The 25,366-nt window shown below is 40.2% G+C and overlaps 1 protein-coding gene across 2 annotated transcripts in view; it reads left to right on the forward strand.

Moving 5' to 3' along the window:
- The first annotated feature begins 3,569 nt into the window (after positions 1-3,569).
- The window catches only part of chd1 (chromodomain helicase DNA binding protein 1), a 34,488-nt gene continuing 12,691 nt past the window's right edge, over positions 3,570-25,366 (forward strand). For both annotated transcript variants that reach the window (XM_071515091.1, XM_071515092.1), the window contains exons 1-21: positions 3,570-3,881; positions 5,412-5,535; positions 6,746-6,953; positions 7,228-7,335; positions 9,931-10,127; positions 12,652-12,926; positions 13,562-13,787; positions 14,114-14,214; positions 14,340-14,518; positions 16,269-16,393; positions 17,067-17,283; positions 19,145-19,234; positions 19,343-19,533; positions 21,171-21,359; positions 21,516-21,678; positions 22,100-22,252; positions 22,793-22,864; positions 22,965-23,114; positions 24,515-24,663; positions 24,901-24,997; positions 25,079-25,174. In XM_071515091.1, the coding sequence (XP_071371192.1) occupies positions 5,483-5,535; positions 6,746-6,953; positions 7,228-7,335; positions 9,931-10,127; positions 12,652-12,926; positions 13,562-13,787; positions 14,114-14,214; positions 14,340-14,518; positions 16,269-16,393; positions 17,067-17,283; positions 19,145-19,234; positions 19,343-19,533; positions 21,171-21,359; positions 21,516-21,678; positions 22,100-22,252; positions 22,793-22,864; positions 22,965-23,114; positions 24,515-24,663; positions 24,901-24,997; positions 25,079-25,174 (3,039 nt within the window). In that variant the 5' untranslated portion in view covers positions 3,570-3,881; positions 5,412-5,482. The remainder of the gene's footprint in view (positions 3,882-5,411; positions 5,536-6,745; positions 6,954-7,227; positions 7,336-9,930; positions 10,128-12,651; positions 12,927-13,561; positions 13,788-14,113; positions 14,215-14,339; positions 14,519-16,268; positions 16,394-17,066; positions 17,284-19,144; positions 19,235-19,342; positions 19,534-21,170; positions 21,360-21,515; positions 21,679-22,099; positions 22,253-22,792; positions 22,865-22,964; positions 23,115-24,514; positions 24,664-24,900; positions 24,998-25,078; positions 25,175-25,366) is intronic.

Genomic DNA, 25,366 nt, shown 5'->3' on the forward strand with positions numbered 1-25,366 from the left:
TTTACAAGAAGTTAACACAATTAGAGAACGTAGAAGAATGGCTATTTTGATCATAGTTTCTCTGTAATCTCTCTACCTACAATACAGATAGTCATGGAATACTGGACAAAATCATATCTAACAATAAAAAATATTCTCAGATTTGGGTCTGAGAGACGAAAATCTTAGCAAATGGGGGTCCGTGGCTCTAATGTGGACTAAATTAGGGGTCCTTGATATGAAAAAGGTTGAGAATCTTCATCTTGTCGCCTGTATTAGTCTTGTTGTTTGTACTGTTGTCTATATGCTCTTGTTATCTGTATTGTCCTTGCTGTCTGCAGTGCTTTTGTTGTCTCCATTTGCTCTTGTCTGTTTTGCTCTGTTGTCTGTACTGCTCTTGTTGCTTGTGCTGCTCTAGTGAAGTCCACCAAATTCCTGGGGGTTCATATATTGATGAATTTCTAAACTTTAAGGGCCATATTGATGAATTGACGAAAAAATGTGTCCAATTATGTTGGTTTATTTTTTCAAGTTGAGATTTTTTCTTCCACTTGAAGCACTTCTAACCTTATATCAGTCTTATATCAGTCACTGTAATGTTATAAGGTGCAATACTTTTCCTAGTTATCTTGAGAAACAACACATATCACAGAAGAAAGTTATACGTGCCATATCATGGTCCGAGGTAAATGCTCCCACTGACCCTCTTTTCCACAGCTACAGTCTTCTGAAGCTTACTGAATGTAATATCTTTCACAATGCTTGTATAATGTATAATGTTGTATATATGCTCAACGACAGACTTTGTGACCTTAATTCCGAATTACCTTCCCTTGCATACATATAAGACTAGAAAAAAGCATCTTATAAAGGGTAAGAAACGTAAACTTAAATGTACGAGCTTTAGTGTGGTTTGCAGAGGTCCACAGAGGTTTCCACTTGCCGTATGTCTCTAGTTATTGTATCTTACCTATTTAATCAATGTTTAGACTGATGGAATAAATGTCTTAGGACCATTTAGTAGTACTTTTTAGGGTCTTAGGTTAGTCTTAGGTGTTTTGTAGGTTGTAAATGTTACTGTATAATACATGCACTTTTTCACATCTAGACGTGTTAGTGAACATATATTTAAAATACTATCTGCTTAGTCTCTGGGTGTCCCATTTCACATATCTCCATTATGTCTCATATGATTGTACTTGTATTTTAACTGATTTGTGAATAAACTAAACTGAACTGAACTCTATCCTGTATGTTGTACTGTACTGTTTTTAACGTTATGGAGCACTCTGCCTACGATGATTTTCCCCTTGAGGGACAATAAAGTTTATCTTATCTTATCAATTCCTCATCACCTGCCATATTGCTTGATGTTGGTCTTTCCCTCACACCGGGCCCAATGAAAGTCATGATGGAGCTAAATCTCCATCGCTTCCCCTCTCCTCCTGCTGAAACACTCTTCTTTTCCTTTTCTAACTTTCTCTCCTTGATGAACCTGTGCCTCAAATTCTTCCATCGCTTTGGTAACACTTTACAATAAGGGTCACTAAGTTAAGGGTTAGTTAATGCTTAATGCTTAGTAATGGTGTTCATGTTAACTAAGGTATTAATTTATACATGATTTAATAGTTTATAAAGATGACTATTAAATAATGTATAAATTAATACCTTAGTTAACATGAACACCATTAGTAAATGATTACCAGACACATTAGTTAACTGTTAATTAAGGGTTAGTTAATGCTTATTAAGCATTAACTAACCCTTAACTTAGTGACCCTTATTGTAAAGTGTTGCCATCGCTTTTTACACTCCTCCTCTAAAACAGGATGAACGCAATCAGCAATCTTCATCATGACTATTTCACAGCAAGGTTATTAACTGAAACAAAATTTAAAAATGAAAGATTAGTTAACTGAAATAAAAATAACTAAATTTGCAGAAAAAAACTAATCTCAATGTGCAAATGCACCATGGCAAAACTAACTGAAATTCAAAATTACCATGGATTATTTTCAGTTTGGGTCAGGACCTCATTCTTGTAACTGGAATAAATTCTTGGTTGATTTTTATTGTCTCCTGTTGTTGTCAGATGAAGCTCATGTTATCTGACACACATATTTTCTTCACCACCTATTGACCTTTATTAATAGTAATACAAATAAAAATAATTAATTGAAATAACTAAAATTAAACTAGGTTATAACTAGAATTCACTGAACAACTAAAACTAAACTTAAACACTCAGAAAAGTATAATTCAACATTACTGGCCAGGATACCATAACTTTGTAAATGGAATCTCGGTAGGCTGCAGAAACACGTTTTCACCTTTCCAGAAATGTGAGCCTGAATGGATATGGACTAGCGGGGTCACCAGCAATTTATTTCAAACAATTTCAACAGCCTATGGGTTAGTTTTCTATAAATAGTTTGTTTTAAATGGTGTAGATAGGCTAGATTTACTAATGACCTGAATGATGTGCTAAATTAATGCTTTCAGGTCTTAACATCACACAAAGCAGCTTAAATAATTCAACAATGTTGATATCTAGGCTTCTTTTGAATCTGAAATTTTGAAGAATGTGGAATATGTAAATAATGCAATATAATTTTCCTAACCTGATATCCCCATCCTTTCGCATATTACCTGCCATGCCTGTGATTTTCTGGCCAGGTTCCTGTATGTTTTTAATGTGGAGTTATATAACTCCAGCCAATCCTCTTGTTCTTGTGTATTGTTGTTGTACTTTTATAAATATATGGTAACACTTTACAATAAGGGTACATTAATTTAGTTAGTTAATAAGCATTAACTAACGCTTAATTAACAGTTAACTAATGTGTCTGGTAATCATTTACTAATGGTGTTCACGTTAACTAAGGTATTCATTTATACATTATTTAATAGTCATCTTTATAAACTATTAATGTATAAATTAATACCTTAGTTAACATGAACACCATTAGTAAATTATTACCAGACACATTAGTTAACTGTTAATTAAGGGTTAGTTAATGCTTATTAAGCATTAACTAACCCTTAATTAATGTACCCTTATTGTAAAGTATTACCAAATATATAAATTTATACTTTTATAATTTTATAATAATATGCTTTTACTGTTGGTTTTAGGCTATATAGCCTTCACACAGGATTTAGTCATGTTGTATTGTTTCTCTTTACTGCAAGTGTAATCCAAAACATATTCATAGAATAAACATCAGAATACAAAATATGGGGTCAACTCTTTTGAACAGGAACAGAAAATATGCCAGGGATAGGCCTGTAGGGGGAAAAAATAACAGAAATGCCTTAAAAACGAAGCACGCGGTGTTACAGGTTTTACGCCCTTCTTGGTTTTGGGGTAAATTGTCTTTTTAATGTATTATTCAATTTCTTTGTTGAAATCTGTAGTAGGGGGTTGGTACGGCAAATTTGCATTTATGAATATAATACTTGTCTAAAAATAAAACGAGATGTTCCGTGGTGTTGTAGTGTAGAGCAAAGCATCGTTGTTACGTCACTGCCCGGGGTTTCCTAGTGAAGTGAACCCGACGGCGTCATGGCGGAGGCCGGTTGTCGGAGTACCCGCTGTTGAAATGCCAGCATTCTACAATCGGGATTGAACGACGAACGCTAGACTTTGTTTACACCAGGGGAAACCAAAGGGGACCATACTTAGCGATTTTTTCTGGGGGGGGCGAAATCAAGAAACACTGCATCAATTCAACCGAGCTGAACCGTTCGGGGCTGCTCTCCCTGGCTGGGAGTTAGCTAGCTAGGTGGCTATCAGTAGCTGCTAGCCAAAGAAAATAAAGGAAAAAAGGACCGCTGAAGTCGGACGGCAGATTCAGACAGGCAGTTCATCGGAGTTCCAAGGTAACCTAGAATAACACAAGGTAACATGACCAACTTATAATTACCTAGCCCCCTAGCTCACAGAGCAAGCAAGCTAACGTTACGTGTTGACACCGTAAAACAGCCGTGGAAAGTGAGCGGCTGATGAAAACAAGAAGGAAGAGGGTTAGCTAGTTTGCGTTTGCGGGGAAAATAATGAATATTAAACGAGTTGAGCACCTACAGGCTGCGGTCAACTGTTTGTAAAGGTACTTGCACGAGGTTTCGGTGACTATTTAAAGCTGAGCATCGCAACTGGAAAGTGAACACTCCGATGGTTTACTGTTAAAAATCACTTAAAGTTTTATCATTTCGTTAGCTGCCGTGCTAGCCTCACGCTGCAAACCTTTCCTTGCTTGACCTGCTCAGTTAACGTTGGGCTAGCATCCCTGTCAACTCGTGTTTACTGTACTTAGCTCAGAAGGCTAATGTAAAAGTACAAACAATTCATACAGCATTTGACTTAACGTATAGTCCATATCTTTTTGGCAAGTGCTGTGGAATTATGCCAATGGTGTATTTTTTAACAGTGTTACGGTTTTCTAGCTTGAACACACGGGCTAGCAAACACTAACCACAGCAAAGAGACGCCAAACTTTTATACATCAGCAGTAAAGTAACCTAGCTTCTGCTAGTAATGTGTTACCCTCGTTTGTTGGAGGATATTATTGTCCATCTGGCCTGTGATTGAACTAAGTCGCTGGCCGGCTAACGACCGCGCTGGTTGTGCCTGCATATATTACAGCTACCCCGCCAATAGCCAGTAGCTTGCGTCGTTAGCTGGTATTAGCGAGCAAGCTACAGGACAAACATTAGCCACACTCGTAAATCTGGATGTCAACCTGAAGCAAGTAGACCGTGGTTGACATAAGACTGTTCATTTTGGCAGGTTTTTGAGGCCCGTGTTGAATAAGTTAATGTGGATGTGGTAATGTTAGTACTGAGAGCGGCTGTGGAGCTTTGTTTGGAACTGAAAACACGTTCCTGCTGTGCAGGCCTCATCAGGCCTCTGCGGCCAGGGAATAAATACGACGGCATGTATAGTTATCCACTCACTTCGCTGTACGCTGCGTTAACAGCATTATGTCCACAACAATAAACGTGTTTTAAGATTCCGTAGATAAAGTTAATCTATCTCAGAACTGAAACATGGACCAGAGCAGAATTGATGTTTTTAAGAATTTACACAATTGAAGAAAATTTAACGTGAAATTGTATTGACTGCTTTAAAAACATAGTTTTCAAGTAAATTGTTCAGTTTTGATGAACAGGTCATAATTGGCCAGAGAAGAGCTTTACTGAACCGAAAATGAAATTATCTTTCAGATGGCTTGCACCTAAACAGTGTGTGTTATTTTGCTCGTTTTAGTTGATTTTTTAGCAAGTTAGCCATTTCTATCAACTCCACTGTTTATGGTCGTATAGACAGCTTGGAAACCATAATTTAAGTTCAATGAAAACTTTGATGGAAAAACTGACTTATGGTATTTATGGGATGGTATTTCTCATGTAATGTGTGTTCTCTTTTACAGGTTAACTGTGTGGAGCATAAGACTCATTATAGATTATTTATTGTTGGGACGTATATATTTTGGATTTAAACATGGCTGGGCGCAGTGAGGACGAAAGTGTAAGCAACAGCAGTGGAGAATCAAGGTAATCAAACTTTTTATCTCGGGAATCTTTTGTTTTTTATTACAACTGTCAGCTCAAATGTAAGCTTGCATGCTCAGTAGTTGGACATCTGAACTGTTTTATGTGTACTTGGATCCCACACAAAACGTAATGAAGAACGTTGAGATTACCTTTATAACCCTTTGAGCTTTAATGGAATAAGGAAAAGAGTTTGTTAAACATTATCACAATCAGGTTATTGACACGATAGGATTCTTCACATTAGGTGATAGATGATTTACAAGCTGATGCAGTGGGTATTTTATCAAAAATATTTCTGAGTGTTAAGCCCAGAAGACAGTGATTTACTAGTATTACTATGATCTGTGAGCATGGTAGTAGTTAAAGAAATGATCTTCTGAATGAAACTTGAAATGAAGAGTACTGTTTAATATGAAAATGAGTCTATTTGTGTTGTGTGATGGCAAGAAAAAAGGTCAATACCAGAGTGTGTGCAAGTCCTTAAAAAGTCTGAAAACCTCTTAGAATAAATTATTTAAATGTATGCCCTCAAAAATATCAAATGTCCTGAATCCAGTTGTCAGAGGTCTTATTTTATTATATATTTTTTCACCGTGCAATGGCGGCTCTTCTTTGTGCTGCGTGTCCACTAAGATTACACAGAAGAGGGTTAGTAGTGCAATATGCATCCTATCTTATTTGCTTTACTAAACACAGTTGGACTTCATGTCCCTTAACGATTAATTTCCGGGCTGTCCCTTTTCTTATACTGCCCATTAAACGTTCCTAACATTCATTGGACATGGTTTTGACAGCTTTGTTTCCTTATTTTGTTTTTTATATTGGTCTTAGATTCAATTGCAGGTAGCATTAAACGTTTTACTTTTGGCTCTCTGAATGTGAAAATCTGCTGATTCCCTGAATACTGTAGAGGGGCCCTATCTCTTTTATGGGCACCAGATATAGGCCTACTTTGCATTGTTTTTAGGAACAATGAAATACAGCACCTCATAATTCTCACCTGTGCAGATCCTCCTCTGAGTCATGTGAACTGATGAAGCTTTCTCAGTACTTTGAAATTTTCATGTGACACAGTTTCATTATGGTAAACATTGAGAACCACGCTCTTCATGACTCTTCTTACATACACAGAAGGAAGTACTGCTACTGTTGGAAGACTCGCCAAGTATTTTAACACACGTGCTTGTGTGTCTTTTCGCATCGTCCACAGTAACTCCGATGACGAGTCCGGTTCCGGGTCGGGCTCTGCGTCCGGGACAGGCTCCGGCTCCAGTTCCAGCAGCAGCAGCAGCAGCAGCCAATCAGGGAGCAGCAACTCAGGAAGTGGCTCGGACTCGGGCAGCCAGTCGGATTCTGACTCGGAGAAATCCAAGGAGAAAATTGAACCACCAAATAAGTCAAAAATTGATGGAGCCGAGGTAATGTGTTACTAAACTAATGCTCCACGATAAAACAGGTACATTAAAGATAGCAGCTTCCATTATTGCATGATGCAAAGTATTAAAATGGCAACATTGCTTGCACACTGCCCGTTTGATTGGACTGAAAGGATTACAGAAGCTGCCATCTTTATACACCTGGACTTTTGTTTTTAGAGAAAATGAAATCAAACCATTTGTACAATGATATGTAGGCTATTGACTGTAAACTATTCATTAAACTTTCCCTAACCTTGCGCTATATTGATTGCAGTTCTGGAAGTCCAACCCGAGTATCCTAGCAGTGCAAAGGTCAGCTATGCTCAGGAAACAGCAACTCCAGCATCAGCGACAAAGCTCTTCAAATAGTGGATCTGACGAGGTTAGTAGCTCTTTGGTTGTTTAACACTGATCCTCAATACATAAAAAGCACAAGGATATCTGTAGCAGGTAGTTGTAAAGGCATTTTATCTTTCAGTCGTTTGGCTTTTCCCGTTTTTGCTTTTTGAGAAAATATGTTTTTGTTATTTGTTGTCGAGTATTGGTGATACAGCCATTGCCATTTGAGCCTCTGAAGTAGAAATGCACATTTAAAATATTTCCCAGAGTCACTTGAATTCACTGACCTAGCAAAACAATAAGTATCTACCCCCACACCCCCTCAAAATTCCACTCCTTCCAGTCTAACTCTATTAATGAAACATTTGACTAACTTGGACTTATGGATATGTTGGAGCAGAATGGTCACACCTATTTCGAAAGTATAAATGAGAATGTAATGAATCGGTGTGGAATGATTCACAGATCCAATGATTTAGTATACTGTTTTGGATTCATGGTTTGGTATGTTTTAAAGGAATAGTTCACCCAAAAATGAAAATTCTGTCATCATCTCCTCCCCCTCATGCCAGTTGAAACACAGGTGAAGTTTGTCCATATAACACACAGGGAGGCTGCCAGCACAACTCCATAGCAGCCTTCTGCTATGGAGCAGAAGGCTGAAGTCAGTGGGGACCAGTTCTTCAGAGTTCCAAAAAGACCTACAGTATATTTACACTACACCATCATTTAGTGCAAATCTTAACTACAGCTGATTGATTTGCAACAAATAATGGTGTATAGGTCTTTCCATTCAGTGTGATTGTTTGGCTGTTTTTGTTTTGGAGCTCTAAAGAACAGGTCCCCATTGACTTCAGTTGTTTTGGAGAAGGCTGCTACCAAGTTGTGCTGCAACCTCCCTGTGTGTTATATGGACTAACAAACTTCACCTGCGTTTCATTTGGCATGAGGGCGAGTAGATGACAGAATTTTTATTTTTGGGTGAACTATTCCTTTAAGTACAGTGGGGTAAGTATGCCAGTGCCAGTCTAAATTTGGTTTTGTATAATTGGTAAACACCTTTAGGATTTTGGAGGAGGAAACGTCAACCTCAGGCACGACCTATTGAACTTTAAAAAAAAAAAAGTTTTTAAGATGTTACAGCTGATTTGACTGTGTCTTTGGCAGCCCTCAAGTAATTAGAATCAATGAAGTGAATTGTTTTTATGTGGAAATGGAATCACTGTCATGTTTAGTTTTGAACGCAACCACTAGTGGGCACTTAGGTTAATTCTCTATCTGAGTGCTGAGCAGTTTCACACTTCTGTAATGAGCTAGGATGAAAATAAAGCCTTGCAACTCAATAAGCAGCACAATTCCTGCCACTGCCTTGTGTGCAAACCACCATGATTATGACTCTAGGATAAATGAAAAAAGTGTGTAATATTTGTTAAAAAGAAATGTTATTCCCAAGGCAGGCATCAGAATTTTTTCATCATTTGTTTTTAACATGAAAATTGGTTTCTGTCAATATGTCTGTTTGCTACATAACGATAGTTGTCATTGTAGCCTACATGTATGTTTAATGCAGTTTCTTAATTGTTGAGTGGGCTATTTCAAGTCAACAGGGTCACTCAACTTTTGGCTTATGATTGTTGGTACAGTCTGGTTTCTGAATTCCTAAGTGGGCCCTGTCTAGACAGAAGGGTAAGGAATCACTAGCCTAGTATTCTTGAGATTGATGGTAAGGTTAGAAATCATTGGGTGAACTGTTGTGGGCTAAGTGTTACTAAATGTTGGTGTCATCGTAGTGAAATGTAATATAGGTCTGATCGGTGCTGACAGCAGGTAGTGCGAGGTAACACACCCTTTGTCAGCCATATTGGAGGTCCTCAGCTCTTGGGCTGCAATGGCTGTGAACAGCTGATTGCTTTTCTCAACTTGCAACTCACCCATCTCATCAGGATTGAGTAGACTTGGTTAATTTCTGTACTGTTTGACTTGGAAGTGATCATTTTGCTGCTGGTGCATCTGATCAATTTTGTGTTTAGATCAGCTTGTTAGCTAACTATTACTGTGTTTTAGTTAACACATCTGATTTGCACAATAGCTAACATAATCTAGGAGAGGCTACTTCTAGTAGTGGCTACTTGCATGTTTACATCAACATTGATTTCTTTTCTAAATTCGCCTGCTGGCTAATTATTTACCTGACAAAGCCAAGAACCAACAGTTTGTTCAGGTTAACTGAGCTGACACTTCTGAAGCTACAACTCAGTGTTTTGGAGTAGAGACTAGGGCTAAAGACAGGATAGTTTACTGTGTCACAGTAACCTAAATTTGGAAACAAATCTAACTTATTGGACTATTCGCTTTTACTTCTACTGTTACTGAATGGATCTACACCCACACCACAACTTTTCCAGTATGTCTTTTTCTGATATCTCTTCATCTAGCCTGGTTATTATATATTTAGTCATTATGTATGTACAGTCATTTCTCTACCTGACCTACAACAAGACAACATAATTTACGCCTTCTGGAGGTGTCCTGAGCCTAATTTAATGAAACATCTGTAATGGGAGGTGCCCACCTGATGGTCACACGCTGGTTATTCATGAACATCCCAACACTGAACCTTGATGATAATCTTTTATAGGACTCATCAAGTAGCGATGATTCAGACTCATCAAGTGGATCCAAGAGGAGAAGAAATTCAGGCTCTTCAGACTCTGGATCTGGTTCTGGATCTGGGAGTGGTTCTGGATCTGACTCATCAGCAGAGGACAACAGTGATGAGACTGCATCCGACTATGAACCCAGTCACAAAGTCAAAAGCAGAAAGCCTCCAACCAAGTAAGTAGATAGTTGGCCTTTTATAGCTGGTTAGCTGTGTATCAGATCAAGCCACCAAGATTTCAGTATGGTCTCCCTTCTATTGGCTATGTTTACATGCCTGAGTAACCCAGCTTCTGTCCACACTCTGGGCAAGATCCTATTCAGGTTAATCTGTTTACATGAACCCTTGATACCCTTAAGTCTCCCTGTTGCTATGAATAAACCAGTTAACAGAATATTCCCCTGCCCTCTTTGATAGCACAGTAGTAGCTTACTTTTAAGAAATAATGATCTCAACAGTGATGGTAATAGGAATGCACTGATGGATGTTGTACATAGGTCTTTGGTGATTAGTCGAGCATTGCTTCAACTGCCTGGTCACATTTTAGGCATACATTGATACACTGAAACTGGTATAATTGCTCGTGCCAGACACGCAGGGTCCATCATCTCAGAAACAGATGCCCACCTGGGATGTTCTACATTACCTTGTTGAGTTAATGGAGAATGGTACAAGTAACAAAACCCATCATGTCAGCTGCAGTCACTCGAGGTGGAACACCATGTTGATGAGAGAGGTCAGAGGAGAATAGCGAAACTTGCCTTGGCCACAAGTATGCAAATACCAGCTCTGTACAACAGTGAGGTGCAGAGGGGCATCTTGCAACCTTAACTGGATGGACTACAGCAGCGGAAGACCAAGCTTCAGTGGGCATGTGATCACCAAAACACCACCTTATCTGACTAATCCTGGTTTCTGTTGTGACACGATGGCAGGCTTAAGAACATGAATCCATGGATCCTTCCTGCCCAACAGTAGATGCTGATGGTTCTGTAATTGTGTGAGCAATGTTACCTTAAGCCCCTTAGTACCGACAGAGCACTACTAAATGCCACAGCGAACCTAAACATTGTCGCTGACTTGCTGCATCCCTTCATGGCCACAGTCTCCCATTTTGCCACATGGATACTTCCAGTAGGATAACGTGGCATGTCACAAAGCACATATGATCTCAAGATGGTTCCAGGAAAATGGAACTTCAGTTTACTGCAATGGCCTGCAATGGCTTTCCCCAGATCTCAACCTAATGGAATGCCTTTGGGATGAGGTGAAATGGGATGTTGTGCTGCTGAAAAATCTGCAGACACATTCAGACGTTATGAAGTCAACATGGACCAAAATCCCTGTGGAATATTTCCATCACATTGTTCAATCCAGGCCTTCAATAATTCAGGCTGTTCTCGAGACAAAAAGGGATCCTACCTAGTACTATCTAGGCGCTCCTTATAAAGGATATCAAGTGTATATTCATTTCTGACATCGTGTTATGAATGTCAAAGCCCATATGATTAGAAAAAGTTTAATGTATTGGACACAATTAAAACCCTTTTACTTAAGCACACACTAACATGTAATAACTATGTTTGGATAAAAACTTTATTTCCTCATGGTTAGATCACTGCTTGGACCTGATGGTTAGGTCTTCACTGGTCAGGTTCCAAACTCCTCCAGCCTTCCAGGTCACCTAGCCCCTCCATCACTACATGGGCTCAGACGTTGCTCATCCCAGTTGCGAGTCTTCTCAGTCCTGGCACCACAATGCTTCTGTCAGAATGGCTGAATCATTACCCAGACTGAAGACGCATCTCTTCAGATTACACTTGGATCCCACTTGAATTAACCTGATGAAGACTGTGATATACAGTTGGTTTCACTACTGTTTACAAAATGCAATTATTGTAAGTAGCTTTGGACAAAAGCGTCTGCTAAATGACGTACTGTAATGGTTAGTCCAGCATTGTCATGTAGCCATAAGTATAGTGTGTTAAACACAGTGCCTGATTGAAATCTTACTGTTAATGCTTGCCGTGCATTTTTAGTAGTTTTACACAAGCAGTTGTTAGCAGAAAGTCATGGTAAAATGCGTCATTTCAATTGATATTCAGATCGATGATTGGACAATCTCACAAAATTGCTAATCGAATCAGCCCCCCCGAAAAAGTAGGCTATTGCTCACTGCCACATTTTTTGTGGACAACAAAATGTGCCCGTATTGCTCTGCGAGTCTGAGTTTGATGGCAAAAACCAAAAGTGAAAGGAGTAAGATGTTTCCATGCCACAGTAACCTGTTTAATATGGGATTTAATCAGGTATTTTAACCAGGTTTCTCATAAAACCAAAAGTCAAAGGAGTAAGATGTTTCCAGGCCACAGTAACCTGTTTAATATGGCATTTAGCCAGGTACTTTAATCAGGTTTCTCAAGTATGAGAGTATGAGCCTCCCTGGGTTATTTGTCTATGGTTGTGATGTTTACATGCATTTACCCAAAACCAGGTTACCTGAGTAACCAGGTTAAGAACAGAATTCGTCCTGCATGGAAAGATAGGTGTTTTGTTCAGATCAAATTCCCTTCCTAGTGGTCAGTCACTTCAGCCTTTTACCTTGGGTGTTAATCATTTGTCCTGTGTCCTCTAAAAGAATATACAGAGTGTCCTCAACTTAAACCTGCATTGGCTTCACCTCTTCTTATCGCCTCTCAGGATGAACGCCCGAAACGGAAAGAAAAGCAGCGTCCAGAGAAAGAAGGCCCCGAAGTGTTCGTCTTCCGACGACGAGGACGACCACTACAAGAAGGTGGTGTCGGCGGGGCCACGGCGGCAGGCCACCGTGAACGTCAGCTACAAGGAGGACGAGGAGCTGAAGACGGACTCGGACGACCTCGTGGAGGTGCTGGGTGAAGACGTTCCCCAGCCGGAGGAAGATGAGTTCGAAACCCTGGAGAGAGTGATGGAGAGCAGGATAGGAAGGCGAGGAGGTGAGGAACACTGCTGCTGAGACTGATCTCTATTTCAGGGGCAGGGTAAACAGGATTCCTGCTGGTCATGGAATTTCTGGAGTTTCATGGAATTTTGAGATGTGTATTCCATACAGGGAAAGACATTGTACATTCCACAGTCATGTCTGTATTTGATTATAGACAATTTGTATTCACATGTTGCCCCTGCTACTTTGAAGCCATTAGATACAAGAGTCATCTGGTCTTCTTTAACAACGAAGAGTGGAATACATTGCACTATATTTATCTATAAACTCTACTGTTGCAGCTTCCCATGTACCTTGCATCTCTACTGTCTATAGAGCCACTAATTAAGCCACCAGATCACATGATTCGTTAGTTTAGGTAATTAGATGGTTTCTGCTACTACCCACCGTATAAATGGAGCAGACTGCAAAGCACTTTGAAATTTGAATTTCAAAGCCCCCCCCCTCCCCCTTATGACTGTCTTATTGTGTATTTTCTTTGTTATTTACTTGAATGTTTTCTGTTCTCAGACCTCAATCTCAGATTACAGAGTACCTAAATTACATTTCAAGGATAAATCATCCCTTCTACAGGAAAAATGAGGAAAAAATAATGTGTAGCACAGTTTTGCAATATTTGTCCCACAGCAACGGGAGGCACCACCACAGTATATGCTGTAGAAGCAGACGGGGACCCAAACGGCACCTTCAACCCCAACAAAGAGGCCGGTGACGTCCAGTATCTGATCAAGTGGAAGAACTGGTCCCACATCCACAACACCTGGGAGACGGAGGACACCCTCAAGCTCCAGAATGTCAAGGGCATGAAGAAACTGGATAACTTCAAGAAGAAGGAGCAGGAGAAAAAGAAATGGTGAGGCCTGGAACAGTAGCAGAAAAGACTAGTTACTCTCTTAACCTTCCTTTATCCAGGGATCGGCCACAGTGCTCCGTGCCATTTTCCAGTAACAGCATGCTTCGCAGTCACAGTGGGAGCTGTCCAGTACCACAGTCTTCTACTGCTGATCGCTGAGCAGCTGCACTGGAGCAGCTGGGGGTTCAGAGTCTTCTTCAAGGGCACTTTGACAGTAGTTGTTGCCAAATTCTGTTACATTTTTTTTTTTACTTTGTGCATCATTAGGTAGCTTCCGGAAAGGAATGTGGTTTCTCACTCACTTTATCATATTCTTCTCTCGCCAGGTTGAAGGCAGCATCACCGGAGGATATAGAGTATTTCAACTGTCAAGAAGAGCTGATGGACGATCTACACTCTCAGTACCAACTTGTAGAGCGAATCATAGGTGCGCTTTCTGATACGTGCCTTGTCATTTGTTCGGTTTTTTTTGCATGAAGCAATTGACACCGAGTAGATTTGATGCCGTTGGGTTCATATAACTAAATTGGCGCATGAATCCCTTTCGAGCAGGGCATTCAAACCAGAAGTCGGCAGCTGGCTACCCAGACTACCTGTGCAAGTGGCAGGGCCTGCCATACTCGGAGTGTAGCTGGGAGGACGGCGCCCTGATCGCCAGGAAGTTCCAGAAATGCATAGATGACTACATGAGCAGAAACCAGTCAAAGACCATTCCCTTCAGAGACTGCAAGGTAATTCTCTTCTAAGTCCCCTGGCTTTTGTCCAAAGGACGTGGGTCTGTACAGGATCTGTGCTTGTTTTTTCTCAGAGCATTTGATTTATTGATAGTCATCGGGATGTAAAGAGAATTTCAACCTATATAACCAAAATGCTTCGAAAATAAATTGCCTACCCTAGCTTTAAGCAGGCAAAAATGAAAAAGACCAATCCAAGTAATTAATGAAAAAGTCAAATAATAAAAAATAACACAAATAAAAAAAGTAAGTGATTCATTGTAAATGAGTTTGAGGCAACTCCATAAAATTCCAATAGCCTGTAAACCAATCTTACAGAAACATCATTTGTATTTACTTATTACCCAGTGCATTGAGTCACAGTAGAGTTTTGTAGTGTTTTTCATGTACGCTAGCCCTGTGATTCTCAACCTTTTTCATATCAACGTCCCCTAATTTAGTCCACATTTGAGCCAAGGACCCCCCATTTGATTTCTCTGGAACACAAATCTGAGAATATTTTTGTTGCTAGATATGATTTTGTCCAGAATTCCATGACTATCTGTATTGTAGGTAGAGAGATAACAGTGAAACTATGATCATTCTTCTACATTCTCTAATTGTGTTAACGTCTTGTAAACAAAATAATGCTGAAGTTACACATCAATTTGCTGGGGACCCCCTGGAACCCCCTTCAAGGACCACTGGTGGTCCCCGGACCCCACGTTGAGAACCACTGCGCTAGCCCACTCATGATGGGGTGTGGGTGTGCCTGTTATCCTAACTATTCACACCAGTGGTTTACATGTGTATAATTTAATGAAATCAAAACATTTGGAGAGGAGACGACATCTGATTGGAGGAGGGTCACTGTGATGAGCTCACTTTTCATGGTTATGTGTTATGTTAGGTATATGTGCATGTATTGAGTAAAGCACAAAACACACTCACATTGGCCTATGTTACAAAACTTGTAATTTGAGAACTAGCCTACGCCTTCTTTGACGGTGCTGCAGCAGGATTGTGTATGCATCCAGGTGTAGTTGGTGCTCATCATGAAAAAAAGAACAGCAGAACTGGGCCAAAGGTCTTCTTTTGTCCATGTTAATAAGTCTATGTTGTAAGCACAAATGATAGTCACGTTTCACAACTACATTGGCTATGTTCAGTGAGATATAGATTGGTTTTGCCAGCTTTGTTTCTTAGTTTTGTTTTATAAATTGGTCTTAAATGTATTTTACAGGTAGCACTTAAAAAGGTCTTAAAAAGTCTAAAGACCTGGAGATTCCCTGCGTTTTGGATCTTTGAGAGTATTATATTTTGATTCAGTAAATTAAAGTGGCCAACAGCAGTGGTTCTCAACGTGGGGTCCGGGGACCACCAGGGGTCCTTGAGGGGAAATTGATGTTAAACTTGATGAGTTAACACAATTAGAGAATGTAGAAGAATGACTGTTTTGATCATAGTTTCTCTGTTATCTCTCTACCTACAATACAGATAGTCGTGGAATTCTGGACAAAATCATAGTCCAGAAGTCCGAGAGACAAAATCTCATCTCTCTCAATGGGGGGTCCGTGGCTCTAATGTGGACTAAATTAGGGGTCCTTGATATGAAAAAGGTTAAGAATCACTGGCCTACAGGAATGTTTTCATCTTGGTCTAGCCTGGTGCGATCTCTTCTGTATCTCCTCTATACACTGAGAAGTAAACTGAAGTGTGGGGTTTGTTTTGAACGATGACATCACCGACTGCCGTCTTTCCCTCCTAGGTGCTGAAGCAGAGACCGAGGTTCGTGCCCATGAAGAAGCAGCCGTCCTACATAGGAGGCGATGGACTGGAGCTCCGAGACTACCAGCTGGACAGTCTGAACTGGATGGCCCACTCCTGGTGCAAGTACGGGTCGATCAATCCTGAATGTGTTGTCTTTTTCCTTCCTGATTTATTAACATATACGGCTGGCGATTGCTGTTAAATTGAAATACTTCCAAGATGGCAAGATGTTGATGTGTAGATGATCATAGATTTTTTTTTTTTTAATGGAGATGAGACACCCTAGTAATTTATCAGGCTGTCTCTAATTCTGTTATAATAGGATTAGGAAGTTCCATATCATTGTGCCTCGGCATCTAATATAAAATATAAATATAAAAGTCTTTCTTGTACTAAAATAATTTGACTATAAAATAAGTTTCTTGTATTGTAAAGGATGTATTTAGACGTAATTTTTGAGGTAAACATTGAAAGAGATTAGAAGTAAATGTCACACTTTAAAATAGATTTGTAGTTAATTGATATAGATATTTAAAAGTTTCCTCTGTTAAAATGAAGGTGTTAAATGAGAATTTCTCTCAATTGATGAACATTCTGACTAATCTCTTTCTTGATAGAAGTATATCTTTAGTGTTGGATCCATATATACTGGCTTGTTCTATCAAATTCCTTCCTTTTCTTGCGATTGGTATACATGATGGTTATTTGTTGAATGTTTCATGCTGTGTGCAAAGCAAACATGTTGGCAGGCCTGAAATTCCTTCCTATCTATTTCCACTCCTGCCCCCAACCCTAGAGGCAACAGCTGCATCCTCGCTGATGAGATGGGCTTGGGGAAGACCATCCAGACTATCTGCTTCCTCAACCACCTGTTTCACGAGCACCAACTGTATGGGCCCTTCTTGCTGGTGGTGCCTCTCTCCACGTTGACCTCCTGGCAGAGAGAGATCCAGCTCTGGGCCCCTCAGATGAACATCGTGGTCTACCTGGGAGACATCAGCAGCAGGAACATGGTATGTTACAACACTTGGGTCGCAATGCCGGTCAGTCGGTCGCTCTGTTCACCACTTTATGGTCATGCGGATGCAAGTGTGCCACAGGGAGTCAGACTCTTAATCAGGAGACCAGACATAAGCAGACATAAATGCAAACCCTTCCAACAGAAATCAAAAATCGACAATGTAGTTATGAGTTGAACTTTAATTAAATGAATTAATTAAATAAATTAAAACTCCATTTGATCCGCAGAGTCCCTCTCAATCTTTAAGAAAAGGCTAAAGACCCAGCTCTTCAGGGAACACCTTCTCACCTGATGGACTGTAATTGCTAAAAAAAAAAAGTCTTTCTCTGCCTCTATGCACTGCCTCGTAGCACCCATGTCCAGAACTTTTTTTTTTTAAACAATATGTTTTATTGGTTTTAGTATTTTACACATAATACACATAAACACAAAATTATCAAGTGTGATAAACATAAATTCAACAACAAAAACAGACAAAACAAACAAGAAATCTACAAAAACACATCAAAATCAAGCAGCAATATACAGCACCATTATTTTAACTGCACATTCTCATTCTCAAGGAAATCTAGTAGTAGAGTCCATATTTTTGCAAAATCATTTGCTCTTCCCCTGGATATATGTGTCAGCTAGAACAAGACAAGATGCCATCTCTGTTATCCATGCATGTATAGCAGGTACATCAACATTTTTCCAAAAGAGGGCAATCATTCTTCTGGCCTGAAGAACACCGAAGTCTATCAGTAATGAATGTTTCAAATTAACTATAAAATCCTCTGGATATATACCCAGAACACAAAGTTTTGCTCGGAAAGGTCCCTCCCTGCCCACCATCCGGGAAAATTTCTGAACAACCTTTTTCCAAAAAGATTGTAACTTTGGGCACTCCCGAACACAATGGAACAGAGTACCCCTCTCCTCTAGACATTTAATACAGGTGTCTGGAATGCCAGGGGACCACCGATTCAATTTAACCGGTGTGATATAAGTTCTCATTACCCATGTCCAGAACTTAGCTTTATGGCACTTACTCTTGTTCGCTCCTGACTAGATCCTTACTTGCGTTGTATTAAAATCTCATGTGTACGTCGCTTTGGATAAAAGCGTCTGCCAAATGGGTAATTGTAATTGCAAATGAGTTGACTCTTTACATTGGATTCTTTCAGTGAACAACAAAAAACTCCATTGAAATTTGGTAAAAATTTCCAAGGAATTTACTGAAAAGTTCCCAACCCTTTTTGCAACCCTATTCCTGTACCATGGTCCATGGAAGCCAAGGAGTCTGCAGGTTTTCATTCCAACCAAACACTACAGCAGCTCATTTCACTGTTTAACACACCTTGAACCAGTGTAGTGATTGGTTGTAATGAAAACATACAGACTCATGGACCTCTGGTCTAGGCTACAGTTAATACCGCTATTAGTTAGGCTGCTGCTATCACATACGCACTACTTTTTTTTTTTTTTGGCATATTTCAGAGGTGAAAGAGAGAGACAGGAAATATTGGGAAAGAGATAGGGGGATGACATGCGACACAAATGTCCACCCCATATATGCACTACATTTTGAATGAAGTTGGTCTTACAGAATAGAAGTTAGTCTTAAAGTAGATGAATTGGGTAAAATAAAAAGTAGATGTATACATTCTCTCATTCTGGTTTGTTCATAACAGCATTTAGCCCTTTACAAATTTGATGTGATTTCCTCCCTTTTATGGTTTTTCTTTTTTCTTTCTCCTGTTATTGAATGTTACATAAAGTATGGATGCAAGTAACACCGATTGCTATTTCTCAAATGGCTGCCTCAGTATTTAAAACGTTTGTCGTTTTTCCTTCTCCCCTGTTGTTTTTAGATCCGAACACACGAGTGGATGCATGTCCAGAACAAGAGGCTTAAATTTAACATCCTGCTCACGACATACGAAATCCTCCTCAAAGACAAGGTCAGCAGCTACTCCCGTTCATGACAAGTTGTTTTGAAGTCTCTCTCTCTGCTCTTATGATAAAGCTGTGACAAATGCCTGTGTGTGTGTGTGTGTGTGTCTCTCCAGTCATTCCTGGGCAGCGTTAACTGGGCCTTCATCGGCGTGGACGAGGCCCACCGGCTGAAGAACGACGACTCGCTCCTCTACAAGACGATGATCGACTTCAAGTCCAATCACAGGCTCCTCATCACAGGGACCCCGCTGCAGAACTCCCTGAAAGAGCTCTGGTCCCTGCTGCACTTCATCATGCCCGAGAAGTAGGCCATATCACAGTGATTGAATGAATGTGTGAATGTGTCTGCTCGGCACACTGCCTCCAGATATATGCGTGTCAAAACAAAGAAATCCAATTACATATTAACTTGGAAACGAAATTGTCACTGCTCTCAGCTTGTCACAGCAAATATATAAGTAAGATGAAACATGAATGATCCCCATGAGAAGATTGGGTTGTTGCAGCAAATAGTAATGGGATACACAAAAAAGGTAGTTATAGTTGATTGAGAACCATTTGGAGTAGGGCTGAACAATGAATCGAAATTTTATCAAAATCGCAATATGGCCTACTGCAATTTTCAAATCGCAGGAGGCGCAATATTTGTTAAAGGTGAAATGTGTCAAAATAGCATTTTAAAGTAAATATTGTGGTGCTGCAGAGATGTCCTGGCCTACACATCATATTCTACAGACTTAAGAAAACATCTTTGTTTGGTACAGATCCCTGCAAAAAATCACACCATAATCATTTTTAATACGTTTTTCAATGAAAATGAGAATAATGATGTAAAAATGATCATTCCCTCTAATATCGCAAAGCATATCGCAATTGCAATATCAGTCAAAATTTTCCAAATCGTTCAGCCCTAATTTGGAGTTGCTCACAATGCACTGAACAGAAGGGAAAATGCTTGGTATTACGTATAGTTTTTGAGGATGACACAAGGAGACACTGAAATTGTCAAATTGATTTAAAGGATAAGTTTGTCGGCTTGACCTCTTTTTTTTTTTTGTGATCAAATTTGTATTGATGTTGATATCAATTATCAGAATCGGCAATACATCAAAGAAAAGAAAGTAAGGAAAAAGAAAAACGCAACAATAATGAAAACAAAATAAAACCATCCCCACCTCGGATCCCCTCCCTCCCACACCCATCCACCCAAAAAAAAAAAAAAACACTCCCACCCACCCGGAATCCAGGCCACCCATCCCGACATGAGGCTATTACAGTTATTAGTTAGTTTTTGAGTTTCTCAGAGACGGAACTCCACAGTTCTGCCACTGATTCCTTGGCCCCATGCATACGGGCTGTCGACAGCTCCAGATATACTATGTCAAGATATGTTAAAACCCATGCTTGAAAAGAAAGAGTATGGGAAGGTTTCCAGCGGGTAGCAACCAGTTTTTTTTTTTGCTGCTGTCAGCCCAGCTAAAAAAAAAAGCTCGCTTTTTAGGCAGTGTCAAGTTCAAGCTAGATAAGTCGTTTAACAAAAATATAAAAGGCGAGCTGGGCACATTATTCTCAAAAATCTAGGAAAGATTGGAAGCAATCATTCGCCAATCATGTAATTAAGTCCCCGTTGCCTTTATGGGACACAGAGTGCAAGTTGAATCAGTGGTCACTTTCATTATACAAAGCTTCCTGGGAGTTAAGTACACTCTATGAATACAATTATAATGGACTTGATGATGATCAGGGTTTCTGGAGGCTGTTAAAATGTTAAACCAGACTTTATGCCGATCAAATGCTGGGTCCAGATCTGGGAAATCAGCCCTCCAGAGAGCGTCTACTAGTGATCTTCTTCTCTCTGCAGCTCTAGTCCCACGCCTGGCAACCGTTCAGTAATAGCGGCACACTTGAAAAAAAAAGTGTTCTTTTGTCTCGTGTGTCCAGGTTTCACTCATGGGAGCTGTTCGAGGAGGACCACGGCAAAGGCAGGGACTCGGGGTACACCAGTCTGCACAAGGAGCTGGAGCCTTTCCTGCTGCGCCGGGTCAAGAAGGACGTGGAGAAGTCCCTCCCCGCCAAAGTGGAGCAGATCCTCCGAGTGGAGATGAGCGCCATCCAGAAACAGTACTACAAGTAAGAGCAGGAGAATCCCTTTCATTTACGTTAATAATGAGCCAGATGAAAGAATGTGTCTACTTTGTCTACTATTGGTACCAAAGTAAAAAGGGCTTCATGCTTATTTCTTCGTAACAATCCTGCATGTGTGCGTGTGTGTCTGGCCGTGATCAGATGGATCCTGACCAGGAACTACAAGGCTCTGAGTAAAGGCACCAAGGGCAGCACCTCAGGCTTCCTCAACATCATGATGGAGCTGAAGAAGTGTTGTAACCACTGCTACCTTATCAAGCCACCGGAAGACAACGAGTTCTACAACAGAGCGGAAGCCTTACAGGTCTGTGTCTGTTTTGTATCTAGATGCATAAACAGTTCATTTCCAGGCGATTTTTTTTGTGTTGCCAGCAGCTTAACTGTTAAATACAACATTTGCATAGATCTAAATCATTGGCTGTCAATCAAATTTGGAGAATTTTCAATCTAGATTATTGGATAGGTAGTCTCTCAATCAGACAGTCACCAGTCCTATTACATAAAAAAAAGTCCTATTAAATTCAACTCTAGGTAGCATTTAAAAGGTCTTAAAGTCTTACATGTGTCTTTGTGAAACCTATTCCCCGAAGAAAAAAAAAATATACCCTGATAGTAATTTTGGCCATAATCTTCAGAATGAAACTTTCATACCGACTCGTGTCTACTGTGAGTTGAGTTTTGTGAAGATGGACCACCAACTAATAGCCACTGTTTTCCTACCACAGCACTTGATCCGCAGCAGTGGGAAGCTGGTTCTGTTGGACAAGCTCCTGGTGCGTCTGAAGGAGCGCGGCCACCGAGTCCTCATCTTCTCCCAGATGGTCCGGATGCTGGACATCCTGGCTGACTACCTGAGGAACCGACAGTTCCTCTTTCAGGTATGTACACACTGTTATACCATATGATCATTAGACAGTCTGCCACGTTGCAAAAATCCAAAGTCAGTGCCTCCATTATCAGACACTTTGCAGTTTGATGTCCTTTATCGTACACAACCCTGTTTTGCACGTTTCTTTCCTTTTTCATATAGAATTTTAACAACCTTCACTCACAGTAATTATGTTTGCCAATGCATGTCAATTCTTGTCATGATAGACACACATTTAAGTATACAAAAAGTCAATTTGATGCCAGCTTACTGCAGTCAGACAGGCGCATCTGCTTAAGCAACATTGGCACAAGAAATTTGCAGTCACAGTTACTTCTCTTTTCTCACTTCCTGAGCTTTGTTATTAGTGGGCAGTGCCATAGCTCAGATTGGCACCTTGTCAACAAAAAAGTTGGGTAAGAAAAGGAAAGTGATGCCATCCCTGTACAGGACTGGAAAAGGCCAAAACACAGTACCAGGCATTAAGCAATAGCCGTGACAGTTTGTAATGCAATTTACAGACGGATCTATTTGATTTGGCTTTGTTTAGAGATTAGACGGCTCCATCAAGGGAGAGATGAGGAAGCAGGCGCTGGATCATTTTAACGCCGAGGGCTCAGAGGTAAGTGCTCTGCACTTGATACACTACATGTAATTTGTGCCTCATTTGAATAAGTGCATTCTGCCAGATTTGTTATAAATACCTCTACTTCTGTGCCCAGGATTTCTGCTTCCTGTTATCAACGCGCGCGGGCGGTCTGGGTATCAATCTGGCGTCGGCTGACACAGTAGTCATTTTCGACTCGGACTGGAACCCCCAGAATGACCTGCAGGCCCAGGCCAGAGCCCATAGGATTGGACAGAAGAGACAGGTACGCAACAAATGTCATATTTTTTTAAACATTGGAAACTATTAAGAAAACAACGGTCTCATTTTAAAACCTTGCATCTTTGCATTGTCACTGGAGTATGAATTACAGGTGCATTAACAGCAATTTTTCAGAACCAATAGGAGTACAGGGTCTTTTAAGACGATCAGCTAATACAAACATTGATCCGAGTGCTATTAACAGTCATTCATGCCATCTAGTATTGTGCATCAGTTGCATTCATTCATCATTCATTAAACTGTACACTGACCCTAACAATAATCCTAAATCAAGTAAAAGAAAATAATGTTAAGTAATAAGAATAAAATACAAAATAAGCTACATAACTCAGAGGGTATATTTTGTTTTGAGTATTAGATTATTTTTTACACTGGTAAAACACAGCTTAATGATGGACTCTTAAGTATAGAGCTTATTCAGAATAGGCTAACAGGTAAAGCACAGCTCTAGGTTATGCATAGTAAAACAGATTGGAATTTAGCCTGAATAGGATCCTCATGTAAACAGTAGGCTAGGTTCTATGCCTATGAACTTGTGCATCATAAAATGACTTACCAGCCCAATGTAATGAAACAAGTTATTGGCCTGGGCCTACTTGAATGTGAGCATAAAGTCACAAAAAGCAGTATTTCAGGATTTTCACATGCTGCTTTGACAGCCAGAATAACCAATAGGACTTCTAGTCAATGCTTTAAAAATACAGCCCTTATTGGTGAACCTTTGCAATATTTTTTTCAATTACACAAAAATATGTATTTATGGGGGAGTTTGTAGGGAATGAAAACATTTTATATTCCATGTTTTTATTTTGCCAAGGCACATTTCATTGAAGTATCAATATTGGGACAGCTTTATTTGCCAGTACGTGAGCATGTGCTAGCTGGATTGGCAAGAATCCCGATACTGCAGACAGGGCTGTATGGGAAAACACTGTTAAATCCAAATACACATTCGATTTTATACTGTTGTAATCCCACTGTCATTTCATATATCCTATTTGTTGTCAAGAATAATCTTCAGCTATTGAGTGACATGGCCTTCTTGACAGTCATATTGCACAATCACTGTCAGCACGGGTCATATTGGAATCCAACCAAGCTTTACAAATAGTCAATAAATCACAGTCTGGGAAAGGTATGCTGCTTTGGAATGGAACATGTAGAAACCCTGTACAGATACTATCGGTGAATCTCTAGTATTGATAATAGTGTCTGGAATTAGACGCAAATTATTCAACTTTACTTTGAAGCAGAGTGTCGCGGTACAATTTTTTGTACCCTGGTCATACGGTTGTACCGCCTTTCGCCCCTAGAGGGTGATGTAATCGCTATCAAAGTACCCACTTTGTAACAAATGACTTACGTTTGCTTGTGGTCCCTCAGGTGAACATCTACCGTCTGGTGACAAAGAGCTCAGTGGAGGAGGACATCATTGAGCGGGCCAAGAAGAAGATGGTGCTGGACCACCTGGTCATTCAGAGGATGGACACCACAGGGAAGACTGTGCTCCACACTGGTGCTGCTCCTTCAAGGCAAGCAACAAATGACATTTTTTTCCCCTTTGCTTGGCTCAAACACAAACACTTTTCCTCGGAATTCAAGTCAGTCCGTTTTTTGCTCTGTGCGTTAATCACCAAATGTTTTCGGGTACATGGCCTTCATCCACTGACCAACAGTTTGTCACCCAAAGATATCGAACCAAGAGATTTCAGCTGTAGAGCGCATACTCTTCCATATTCTTACTTTTATACTCGTTTTGTTACATGCAGTTCAGCTCCATTCAACAAGGAGGAATTGTCCGCTATCCTGAAGTTTGGTGCTGAGGAGCTTTTCAAAGAGCAAGAGGGCGAGGAGCAAGAGCCTCAGGTATGCAGCATATATTTATTATTTACTATTTTATTATGAAACGTATTGGCGTAACATCTCACGACCTATTATGCTCTGTAGGAAATGGACATCGATGAGATCCTCAAAAGAGCTGAGACCAGGGAGAACGACCCTGGACCTTCCACGGTGGGAGAAGAGCTGCTATCTCAGTTCAAGGTAAATACAGTCATGTCCCACGGCCCCACACTGAACAATAACTCATTTGAGCAATATCCATAAGGGAAATCAATGCTCTGTTCTTCACTTGCTTGGTATTTACAGGTTTGTCCATTCACGAACATTCCCTCTTAGCGCCACTTTTGTTTGACTTGCCCACTCAACCCATTTGCTCCTCTGACCCCGTTACAG

Source organism: Centroberyx affinis, unplaced genomic scaffold (genome assembly GCF_046629955.1).
Source record: "Centroberyx affinis isolate AG114_WGS23_722 - 3 ecotype Tasmania unplaced genomic scaffold, CSIRO-AGI_Caff_v1 ptg000305l_1, whole genome shotgun sequence".
NCBI classification, from domain to species: domain Eukaryota; kingdom Metazoa; phylum Chordata; class Actinopteri; order Beryciformes; family Berycidae; genus Centroberyx; species Centroberyx affinis.